Consider the following 12,653-nt stretch of genomic DNA (forward strand, 5'->3'; position numbering starts at 1 on the left):
TTAATAAGTATATTAAAGATGCATTCAAGAGGGTGGTTATGTAATTGACCATCAAATTTAAACGAGTGAAGGAAGGATGTGGGGGAAGAGGAAGCTGAAGGATGCTAAAAGATAGTATGATCAATGAATGGTAGTTCCCAGGATTGAAGGATTGTTGGAATCAAGGTACCAACCAGCAGGAGTGAGTGAAAAGATAATGGTCAGAGATAGAAATGCTTAACGAGGATGGATTATGCAGTGCTTGAATTGGTGTGTAAGGTGTGTCCCCTAGAGTAGGTGACTGAAGTAGTATAAAGGAAAATATCACCAGAGTAGAAGAATTCAAGGAACTGACACAGTCCTGAGTGTTAGATGAACATCTGACTAGATTTTGAAATTATTAATGAAGATAGGAATAGTGTAAATAAGAGCAATAGTGAATCAGTAGGCAATGAGGGGGAGTGACTTAAGAGCAGTTGGTTGCAACAAGAAAGGGTAGAGTGCAGTAGACTCATAACATGAGATTCAAAGCTGGATTGAAGGGTTTAGGCAGGAGGGAGGGCAAAAAGTTTGCAAGTGGCGATGAGCATCAAGAGGGACGTAGACTCCATCTCCAGGCCTACAGGATAGGTGATGTGGGGGAGGGGGGTGGAATCTACCATGTAATAAGCCTGCAAAGGAAACAGGGGCCTCATGGAACATTCAAACTTTAGTCACAGCGAAAAGGTGAAGTGTCCATTCAGAGATGAGAGTGAAGCTGTTTGTGATTATGCTGAAAGACAGTGAGTTCCAGGGGCACAGAGAAAAGATATCAGGAGTTGGGGGAGGGGAGGGTGGGAGAAGAAGACAAAACAGGGCCTGTGCAGAGCCTTATGGGAATTAGAGTATAGTAGGTAAGTGGTGATATGGGAATCTGGGACTTTTGTTGATGACCTAAACAAGGATAAAGAACATAAGGGGCATCTGCCTAGCTCAGTCAGTAGAGCATGAGACTGTTGATCTCATAATGGTGGGTTAAAGCCCCACATTGGGCATAGAGCTTACTTAAAAAAGAAAACATGATGAGACCAATCCTGGGGGGTTCATGACAGTAGTGATATAAGTGATGGGAAATAAGAAAAGTGAAGTGTTTGGGACTACAGAGGGGCAGTCTTATACTAAGTGCTCTGGGCTCCAACCCCCCCCCCCCAACAAATGATGCCAATTTAAAAATAACTTTGTTCGGGGTGCCTGGATGGCTCAGCTAGTTAAGTGTCCAACTCTTGATTTCGGCTCAGGTCATGATCTCACTGTTGTGAGATCAAGCCCCATGTCATTTTTCCATGCTGGGCATGGAGCCTGCTTAAGATTCTCTTTCTTCCTCTCCCACCCTCTCTCTCTCTTAAAAAAAAAACCAAAAAAAAAAAAAAAACCCAAAACTTTGTTCTCTAAAATGAATAGCACTTTCCATTTGTTTATCATATGAATAGAATGAACCTGTATTATTCTCTTCCCCTGTGTGTATTCAAGTATTCAAAATGTCTAGTAATAGCTCAAATATGATTTTTAAAAACTGTCACTGATCTTTCTACAAATTAGGATCTTTCAGACTTCATAACTCTGTGGAATGTGTTATGTTGTTTTGGTCAGCTTCGTCTATTTCTGCAGTCATGGTTCCACAACAGGGTTCTTCTGTTTGACTTCATCTTTGATTCTGCATTGATGTGTCTCATCTTCCACCATGGCCTTACTGTTGAAAATATAGGATCAGAGCATGTCCTTAGGGGATATTTTGCCTCTCTGCTTCTAATCTCTAGCTTTGTACTTCTAAGCCTCTTGTACTGGATACTCAATGTTTTCCATGCTCGAACACCATGAGAGTGGTCTTTTAATCTTTAATTTTCTTGATCTCTTATCTAGAGCAAATACATTTAAAATGCTGTTAGCATCAACATCAATAGTTACTTTAGGGGCACCTGGGTGGCTTAGTCGATTTGAATGTCTGACTTCAGCTCAGGTCATGATCTCATGGCTTGTGGGTTTGAGCCCCGCATTGGGCTCTGTGCTGACAGCTCAGAGCCTGGAGCCTGCTTCAGAGTCTGTGTCGCCCTCTCTCTCTGCCCCTCCCCTGCTCATGCTGTGTCTTTCTCAAAAATAATCATTTAAAGAATTAATGAAAAAAAGTTCAATTGTACAACTCTAAAGTGTGCAGGAGGGATGTTTATTAGTTCAAATTTTCCAAACTACTTGTTATCCTGTATCATTGCTCAATTTCGTGAACCTGAATTGACACACTAAACTGACTGTCAGAGCAGATAGTTAAGGTCAAAGTCCATTTGGTACGATCTGTGGTATTGCACGTAATCAGAACAGTCATTACTCCACCAGTGGTTTCAATACCAAAGGAGATGGAATGATATCAAAGATCAGTGAATTTTGAATAGTTTCAGATTTATCCCTGGACAAGAGACAAGATGGCTGCCTACATAGCTGCAAACATAAGTAACACCCTTGTCAGGATTGATGCTTTTTTCTAATTTCTTGCTTTCGAAAGAAAATTCCTATAGGTATTTCTAAGTTTCTGAAGCTTGGAGATGCAGCTGAAACCGCCCAGTAGGATGACCTTGTGGGCCTGAGACTTATCTAGCAAGATGTGAAGAAAGGCTTAAAGAACCTTTTCTCCTTCTCTATGGACAAATTAAGTTAACTTTCTAGCTTTGTTACTCTAGTAACTCCTTAAAGGTGGCATGTCAGCTGTGTTTCTAGGCAACATTACTTCTGGTAAAAATAATATGTAATTGATAAACTGTAATCTAAACTAGAAGTCCTGGAAATGAACTCTAAGTATCTGGTGGGGTACTTTGGGCTTCCCTAAGTGTAGCAAGTTCTTGTACCTGCTCATGTCCCTTGCCAGGAAGCAGGGAGCTGTGTCCAGAAGAATGTTACTAGAGACAATAGCTCCTGTGGAACATGAGGCTTCTAAGCCAGGGTGGAACCTATGTGGTCCCGTTTCTTAGAACCTGAGCCATCACCAAAGGGACACAGGGGTCACCGAGTAGATCCTAGAATGCTGCATGGATTACTGTGATGCCCCTGCTGTAGAAGTTCATCTGATGTTGCCCTGCTGCAAAACCGTATTTCCTGACTTCATATGCTTCCTCTTCTTCTTCTTTTTTTTAAGTTTATTTATTTATTTTGAGGGGGAAAGAGGGACAGAGAGAGAGGGAGAGAGAATCCCAAGCAAGCTCTGTGCTGTCAGCATTGAGCCCTTATGCAGGGCTCAAGCTCACAAACCATGTGATCATGACCTGAGCTAATATCAACAGTCAGCCACTTAACTGACAGCCACCCAGACACCCCTGACTTTGTATGTTTCCAAGTGAACTAGTGCAGAGGGTAGTCAATTAGGTTTTGTGAGACTGATTGTCTAATCAAAGTCTTCTCCAGCCGAGTGAATTTCCCTAACTGCATACTTAAATACGAAGATTCCATCTTTGTTAAGTAAGATTTGGCAAATCAAAAATACCACCTCTTTGGTTATAGCAACACATTTCTTTCAGCACCAAATATCTTGTCCAACTCCTAAACAATAGCTATGGCTATTGGCTTATTGATGATTCTTATCATATTGGTACCATCAGTGGTTTCTGGATTATATGGCAACCTGATGTTTAGAGTGATTAAAGTTAGCCATTACTATGTGCACAGTGTTGGTGATGATCTTCCCAAGGTGGGCTTCTGCATTTTGGGGGGTTCTTTTTAGGAACCATAGTATATATGTACACAGAGGAGAAGATTTTAATTTGGTGAGATTTTTTTAACAGAAATATATATTTTTTAATTTATTTTTCTGTTGAAGTATAGTGTCACTGGGATTTTTTTGAGACAAAATTTATCTTATATAACATTTAAAATTTGAACTATTTTTAAATATACAACTTAGTGGGTTTTAGTATATTCACAATGTTGTGTCACCAGCACCTCTATTTCCAGAACATTTCCATCAACCTAGAAAGCAATCCTTACCTACCAATTCTGCCCTCCTCCCATCCCTTAGCAGCCACTAATCCACTTTCTGTCCCTATGGATTTACATACTCTGGACATTTCAAAGAAGTGGAATCATATAACACATGGTCTTTTGTAACTGGCTTTTTTTCACTTAGCGTCATGTTTTCAAAGCCCATTCTTGTTGTGGTATGTATCAGAACTTTATTCCTTCTATGGCTAACAGTCCATTATATGGCTGTGTTACATTTTGTTTATACATCCGTCTATTAATGGACATTTGGGTTATTTCCATTTTGGGGCTGTTGTGAATAATGCTGCTATGAACATTCACGGACAAGGTTTTATACAGATGTATTTTCGGTTCCCTTAGATCTATACCTAGGAGTGGAATTGCTGGGTCATATGGTAACTCTATCTTCAATAAAAAGGTTTTTGCTTTTTCTTTATATTTCACTTATGTCATTTACTATCTTGAAAGGCTGGTACTTCATATATGATTGCATCATCAAAAAATGCATCAATCAGACTTTTGGCATTAAAAAAAATGTTGTAAGTTTCATTGCTCTTTGTAGCATCACAAATAAATTTTCCCATGTCCCAATAATCAACATAGCTTGAGGTGATCCCATTCTTGACCACTGGCAATGATCTCTATTTTTCCATGTTAAAAGGCACCCACACAGGTTTAGATGGTGCCAAAATCAGTGTTCTTAGATATGATTCCTGGGAAGGATGGGTCTGGCTTGTAGAAGAAAGATGTAGACAATGGAGCTGCTACTGCATTCAATCTGTACTAGTTTTGTCCTTTGCAGATAGAAGCTAAAGGCCTAGGGAGAAACTTCAAAGATTTTTTTTCACTTCCTATTACCTGTTACTTCAGAGACTGATTCTTTTAATTATTTGTTTAAGGCCTCTCTTTCATGCTTTTGGAATCTTCAAAAGCTGGGTAATTCTAAACTGCTATATTGTGAATGAAGGTATAAATTGAATAGTTTTTATATCTGGACGATATTTTTAGTCCATGTGAGAATTTTTGCTCTCCTTGCAGGGAAAGCCAATGCCCTGGTATCTATGAGTTCCTTGGGGCACTGTTGTATTTCCCTGGCCCAGATGTTCACCCTGGTCCAGACACTTCTCTCTTACCAGAATTCCCATTGTGGAGAGCTATACTTAGGTGCTAGCCTTGGTGAAGCATCTGGGGGTTATATCTCTAACAGCAGATGAGGAGCCATTTACCCACCTATTCCAGCATCCTTTAATTAATTTTCTGACTGATCACATGCAATTTCTTTTCCCAGCCTTCATTTACTTAGATCTAGGCATTGTTCTAGGGGTACTACTGATAAAATTCATGATTTACAGGCAGGGAGTGAGGTCCTCTCTTCTACCTCTGTGGATTACAGATTTTCCAGCTGCCACTGTGTTATCTGCTTTATATCATCCCAAAACTAGTGTTTTGAGCTGCTGGTAGCACCTCTGTTGATTTCCCAGCACTGAAATTTATTTATTTTCATTTTGTGCTTCTTTTGACATCTTGGTAGCATTTGGGGAAGGAAAATATATCTTTGTAATAGACCTTTTCTCTACTCTTACCCAGATCAGGACAGTCCAATCCAACCTTTTATCTCCAGAAGGGCTATCAAGCATATGTACTCAGAAAAAAACCATTTGGATCACTTCTTCCTAAAGCACATAAGGTATGGTGTACAAATGCAATAATTCTTTTTTAAGTTTACTTATTTTAGAAAGAGAGCAGGGGAGAAGGAGAGGGAGAGAGAGAATCCCAAGCAGGTTCCTTGCTGATGGCACGGAACCCGACGCAGAGCTCAAACTCATGAAATGTGAGATCATGACCTGAGCCAAAATCGAGAATCAGACATTCAACTGCCACCCAGGCACCCCCCCCCCTTTTTAAAAAAATTTTAGAGTACATGAGCAGGGGAGAGGAGCAGGAGTCGGGGGAGAGAGGGAGAGAGAGAGAGGCAGAGAGAGAAAGAGAGAGAATCCCAAGCAGGCTCCACACTTGGTGTGGAGTCCAATACCGGGTTCGATCCCGTGACCCTGGGATCATGACCTGAGCCGAAATCAGGGGTTGGACACTCAACCAACTGAGCCATACAGGCACCTCTACAAATGCAATAATTCTTTGTTGACAAATAAATGCTTTTTATGCACACACACAAAAAAAACATTTTAAATTGCTTTTATTTTTTATTTTTTAAAGTGTTTATTTTTGAGAGAGAGCACTCACAAGCAGGGGAAGGGCAGAGAGAGAGGGAAAAAGAGAATCCAAAGCAAGACCCAAGCTGTCAGCACAGAGCCCAGTGTGGGCCTCAAACTCATGAACTGTGAGATCGTGACCTGAGGCGAAGTCTGACATTTAACCCAACGAGTTACCCAGGCGCCCCTAAATTGCTTTAAAAGTCATCTCATGTTATTAAATAATAGATAATGTATTTTATTTATCAGATGAAAATTTCACTTGAATTGTATCCCTTTTTGTTTTTAAAAAGGACTTGAGGAGGGGTACCTGGGTGGTTCAGTTGGCTAAGCATTGGACTTCAGCTCAGGTCATCATTCCAGCACCAGGGTGCTTACAAACACTTCTGTCACAGCCTATGGCTCTGCTGGCTTCTCTCACCTTGGTCATTGTTTAGTCATGTCCCTGCTCTAGTTAATCTTTATCAACTGCTGCTTTATTACAGCTGTCAAAGTGAGCTGCGTGGTTTCTCCTCCTTAGAAGTCATCAGTCACCGCTGAGTCTGGGGCCAGATAAGTCAGCATCACAGCTCTGCTGTAAGCCATGTCCTGAGGTCCTGAGTGATAGGCTCATATATCTGTCCTGGTTGAGGAGACCCTTTTATCATATTGGGTTCCTGTTTCAGTGTTAGCTTACGTCTCTTTGCCTCCTTTCCCCATGGTTATCTTGAACTCCATGGCAGCCTTGGATACCAGGAAGGATTCCCATCCTCTGCTTTAGAAACAAATACCTCTTTAGATCTCCAGAAAAGCTAGTGCTTTTCCCTTCTACCAACACTCACTGGCCTCCCCCAGCACCATGTAGCTGACTGTGCTCAGAGCCTTAGAATAGAGACTTGCCTGAGCCCCCTTGAGAGACAGAAAAAGAGAGAAAGAGTAAATGAGAGCAAGCCAGTGAGCCGTGAATTGCTGAGAACATCTCTTTGTGAAATATTATGAAATTTGTGAAATATTGTGATCAGGAACTGTTGCCTTCATATGAGCAGAGCCAGGATGAAGCCCCATTCATGTGCTGTCCTTTAGACTAATTAAATTTCTTTCTTTTTTTTTTTTTTTTTTTTTTTTTTAGTGCTGGCCTAATTTATAATTGTAATAATTGCTATGACTACATGACTACTTTTAAGGAAAATATTACCCCCCAGGTCATTTGTTGATACTGTTTTAAAATTGATTTGTAGGGGTGCCTGGGTGGCTCAGTTGGTTAAGTATCTGACTTTGGCTCAGGTCATGATTTCATGGTCCGTGAGTTCAAGCCCCATGTCAGGCTCTGTGCTAACAGCTCAGAGCCTGGAGCCTGCTTCGGATTCTATGTCTCCCTCTCTCTCTGCCTCTCCCCTACTTGTACTCTGTCTGTTTCTCTGTCTCTCTCTCTCTCTCTGTCCCTCTCAAAAATAAATAATAAACATTAAAAAATTAAAAAAAATTTTTTTACATATTTGTTTTTGAGAGAGAGAAAGAGAGAGAGACAGAGTGCAAGCAGGAGAGGGGCAGAGAGAAAGGGAGACACAGAATCTGAAGCAGGCTCTAGGTTCTGAGCTGTCAGCAGAGCCCAATGCAGGGCTTAAATCCACGAAATGTGAGATCATGACCCAAACTGACGAAGCCACTGAGTGAGCCACCCAGGCACCCTAATATTTAAAAATTTTTTAAATAAAATTGATTTCTAGCATTAATGTAAGGTCACAAATAGTTATTAAATTTCTGTGTTTCTAGGGTACCTGGCTGGCTCAGTTGGAAGAGCACATGACTCTTTATCTTAGGGTCAGGAGTTCAAGCCCCACACTGGGTGTAAAGATTACTTAAAAAAAATTAATTAAAACTTAAATTGGGGCACCTGGGTGGCTCAGTCAGTTGAGCCTCTGACTTCAGCTCAGGTCATGATCTTGCAGTTCATGGGTTTGAGCCCCACGTTAGGCTCTGTGCTGACAGCTCAGAGCCTGGAGCTACTTCGGATTCTGTGTCTCCCTCTCTATCTCTCTCAGCCCCACCCCTGCTCATACTCTGTCTTTCTCTCTCAAAAATAAACATCAAAAAAAAATTTTTTTAACTTAAATTTCTGTGTTTCTGATTTTTTAATAATCCATCATCCTATTTAGATTGATAGAGAATTTAAAGTCCAGAAAGCTTTGTTTTCAGTTGGATTCCCCGTTCCCAAGCCTTTATTGTACTGCAGTGATGCTTCTATCATTGGAACAGAATTTTACATGATGGAACATGTGCAGGTAAATTAACACTTAATCTTTATTGTTGCTTTTATTTTTAATCGTGAAAATTAGATGTTAATAAATAATAGTTTATTAGTTAACATTTTAGGTAATTTGCTTTGCAAGGGCTTAAACTTTCATTTGAATTTGAGCACAGGCAGTGTAGGAGGGATGAAATAGACTAGGAACAAATTTAGTAATTAGCACGTGTTGACTTATTCTCAAATTTTCCTCTAGATGGCAATAAAGAGCTATATGTAGTGGCAATAACCAAACCCTCCAGATGGTGGACAGAAAAATACTACTCCAAAGAGAATATCAATCCCTTAAGAACAATAAATTCAAAGTGTTTAAAAAAAAAATTATTTTGTAAACTGTAACTTGAGAGTAGTTTTGTCCATTAAGTTCATTTTGGAATATCGTTGTATTTTCCCTTTGGCATACATATTCTATTAAACATGTTTTCCTAAGTGAATGTTTTTCTAGCATATTCTACAAAGAATTGTTTTGTTGGAAAACTGTTATCCTGATTTTTTTTTTTGTGGACAATGGGGGATTATGACATTACAAGTAATTGGAGTGAAAAAATGTATTTTGTTTTAAATTATCTATTGTAATTGTTTCTATAGGGCCGAATCTTTCGTGATTTTACAATTCCTGGAGTTAGCCCAGCAGAACGCTCAGCCATATATGTGGCCATGATAGAAACCTTGGCTTGTTTACATTCCTTGAATGTACAGTCGTTGCAGCTGGAAGGATATGGTAGAGGTGCTGGGTACTGCAAAAGACAGGTAATGCGTCCACATGACGAGCTCCTTTTCTCAAGTTCTTGGAAATAATATCCTTGATTAGTCAAAATAAAAACCCATTATACTTTCCTGAAACTTGGGTATAACTTTTAATATCAACCTTTATATTGGCTTTTTGTTAGCAGAAAATAATTTTATATTTTTAGATCAGGTTTGTTCAGCCTAAGCTTCTGTAACTAACAACATGTACATGGATGCAAATTTAAAGCTTTTCTGCCTCTTCACTTAATTTATCAATATGTTTTCTATACAGTTTTCCTTTTGAAGTTAACATTTATTAAGCACGATTGTGTGTGTTTAATACTTCCTGAGTACACTGTTAAATATCAAGAAAATAGAAATAAGTTCTTCCCCTAAAGGAACATTTTTTTGAGAGACCTATACATGAATCTCATTTATGTGAAACTTGAAAATAGAATAAAGGAGTATATAATCTAGTAGTAAATTGTTTGGTACTCATCATGAGAGCTGTTCTATTTAGAGGGTGCATATCAGTGTGCCCTTACTTGGGTGGGGAAAGCTTTGTGGGAGAGATCTGTCTTACACTGTGTATTTAAGTAAAGAGAAAATCTAGAGTGATAGGGAAGAGATGGTGAGCATTTCAAACCAAAGAGACAGCAAGACCAGATATGTATGGGGCTATTTGCCTATGTCTGTCTGTCTGTCTGTCTTTCTGTCTTTTTGAGGGGGGCTAAGGGAAGAGAGAAGGGAGTAAGATTTAGAGAGTACTCACACTATGCCAGGCCCCATGGTAGGTAGGTTGCTGACCTACTCTTTTAAAATCTTCGTAATAACCCTAAGACATAGGTATTATTTATTACCCTCATTTTGCACATGAGGAATCTAAGGGCTACTGCATATCGAATAATACGTGAATAAGTGGCTTAGGCATAATTTATACTTGAGTCTGTATGATTCCACAGATGAAGGTCTTTACTGCACTAAGTTGACCAGAGATACCTTGGGCAATGGGGAGAGAACTATGAGCTGATGAAAAATATGGTTTCAATTGATGGAGGACTTTGAGTATAATTTGATTTGTTTGTATTTGATTCTAAGAACAATAAAAAGTCTTTGCACTCCTTATACCTGAAATATATTTAGAAGATTCTGTGGGTAATAAGAAAAAGTATTAAAATGAAAAGTAAAAATCTCCCTTCTTCTCCCAGCCCCCATATTTCCTTTTTCAGAGATTACTTGTTTCTTGTGACCCTTCCAGAAATCTGCTATACCTTTTTATTTGTGTATATATGTGTTTGTGTACATTCTTTTATTCTTTCACAAAATAGTTGCAGAATAGAGGCTAGAACCCACATTTCTTGATCCCTGTGCCAGTATTTTTTTTCCTGATAAAAATCTAAGTTAGTAAAAGGGGACCAGATGGAAGAGAGATTTAAATGTTTTAGGTTCATGTGAACGTCACTTAGAGGGATTTGTCTGGAGCATTGAGGAATAAAACCAAATTTGATATGATTGAATTTTGTTTAAATTTAGAACCTAAGTTCTATGTTCAACTTTACAATTTTTCTTATTTATATATCTTTAGGTATCAACCTGGATAGAGCAATATAAAGCTGCAGCTCATCAGGACATCCTTGCCATGAACCAGCTATTTCACTGGCTAATGAAAAACTTGCCAGATAATGACAATGAAGAAAATTTGATTCATGGAGACTACAAACTAGATAACATAGTTTTCCACCCTACAGAGGTATTTAAGCTGCATTTATAATAAATTAATTAGGTCTTAGCACTTTTGACTTGGGACACAAGTACTAGCTAGATATTCCCCTCAGGGTTCCAATGGAGCCCAACCCAACCCAACCTCACTCTTCCTCTTTGGTACTGTCTTCACCACTCAAAACTTTCAGAAATGAGTCCTACAGATTTTATGGCATAGGTAACTGCCTACTTTTAAGGCCAAGTGCAATCCTCAGGGTATCTGACTTACTGCTTAAAGGGGATTTGGGAACTTACATGCATGTCACTGTTTTCTTCAGAAAAGTTTTTCATCTACAACAAGTATTTAGCTTACCCATATTCTTGCTCTTTTGGTTCACCTTCAGTTCCCTTTTCTTATCTCATGAAGAATTTTTAATGTGACTATTATAAGCTCAGAGAGGACAGAATTCCAAACGCCTCTTTTGACGGTTTGAAAGAATTATATGAGCTTAACGTGACCTTGCTCTGTGTAAATGTACACAGTGTCATCTTTATAAAAGATTCAAACAATTAAAAACTATAACCTCCCTCCACTGAGCACAGACTGTGAAGTCTGGGATTGGAGGAATATGGTGGGAGCGAGGAAACCATCTCAGTCCTCCTCATTACCTGTATGCCATTTAACAAGATATTAATTCTGACATTAATGTGAAAGATTTATAGTTTCCTGAATCCTACTTGTTAAAAAGAGTTTTTTCTGGGTTGATTAATTTTCTCAGATGCTGAGATGTTTTAGGGCAGTAAGAACTGCTCTGAATTCACGTGCTAAGCTTCTGGATTTCATGTTCTCTCCATACAGGAAGAGGACAGGAGAAAAATAGCATTGTAAATTACATTGCTGTCATAATTCAAAGTAGTACTGTATCAAGTAAGAATTCAAATATAGCATAAAGACGTGAGTACATTCACCAGCAAGACAGAAAACATAGGAAAGTAAATTTTGATATTAAAATTATGTGTATGTAATTATAAATGTGTATGCGTAGACTTTTGTTAATGGCACTGATGAATTCTGAAATAACTTTGTTAAATATAGATTAGGAAAATTAAACAATGCTAATTAATAACTTGGAAAAAATTTTTAAAAAATTTTTTAACGTTTATTTATATTTGAGAAAGACAGGGAGTGAGTGGGGGAGGGGCAGAGAGAGAGGGAGACACAGATTCCGAAGCAGGTTCCAGGCTCTGAGCTGTGAGCACAGAGCCTGACGTGGGGCTCAAACCCACGAACCGTGAGATCATGACCTGAGCCCAAGTTGGTTTCTTAACCAACTGAGCCACCCAGGTGCCCCATAACCTACAAAAAATTTTAAAGCTTATACCTTTAAACCTAGCAGGATCAGGCCTGTATTTGATCTGTACCATAGAAGTGTCTAATATTTTAAGAGCCTATCTTTGAATAATTCAGGGTTTTCTATGGGTTCTGTAACCATGTACTTTTCTACTCATTGCTTAAGCAAGGAAGGAAAAATTCAGACCTAGATCTCTTGAATTTTGTGTCATCTACCAACATGTTTAAATTTAGGATTAATCATAATACGCTGAAAATAATGGCAAAAACACTAAGTACTAAATGGTTACTCCCTTTTAATTTTTAATCTCCTATTAGAAAACCACTTCTTCTTTTTTTTTTAAAATATATGAAATTTATTGTCAAATTGGTTTCCATACAACACCTAGTGCTCATCCCA

General features: G+C 38.8%; 1 protein-coding gene across 1 annotated transcript in view; it reads left to right on the plus strand.

The window, feature by feature from the left end:
• Window positions 1-12,653, plus strand: part of ACAD11 (acyl-CoA dehydrogenase family member 11) — a 91,471-nt gene that overhangs the window by 2,586 nt on the left and 76,232 nt on the right. Inside the window, exons 2-5 of the mRNA XM_007087389.3 lie at window positions 5,566-5,665; window positions 8,324-8,449; window positions 9,061-9,222; window positions 10,787-10,951. Coding sequence (XP_007087451.1) covers window positions 5,566-5,665; window positions 8,324-8,449; window positions 9,061-9,222; window positions 10,787-10,951 — 553 coding nt within the window. The remainder of the gene's footprint in view (window positions 1-5,565; window positions 5,666-8,323; window positions 8,450-9,060; window positions 9,223-10,786; window positions 10,952-12,653) is intronic.

Source organism: Panthera tigris, chromosome C2, assembly GCF_018350195.1.
Source record: "Panthera tigris isolate Pti1 chromosome C2, P.tigris_Pti1_mat1.1, whole genome shotgun sequence".
NCBI lineage: Eukaryota > Metazoa > Chordata > Mammalia > Carnivora > Felidae > Panthera > Panthera tigris.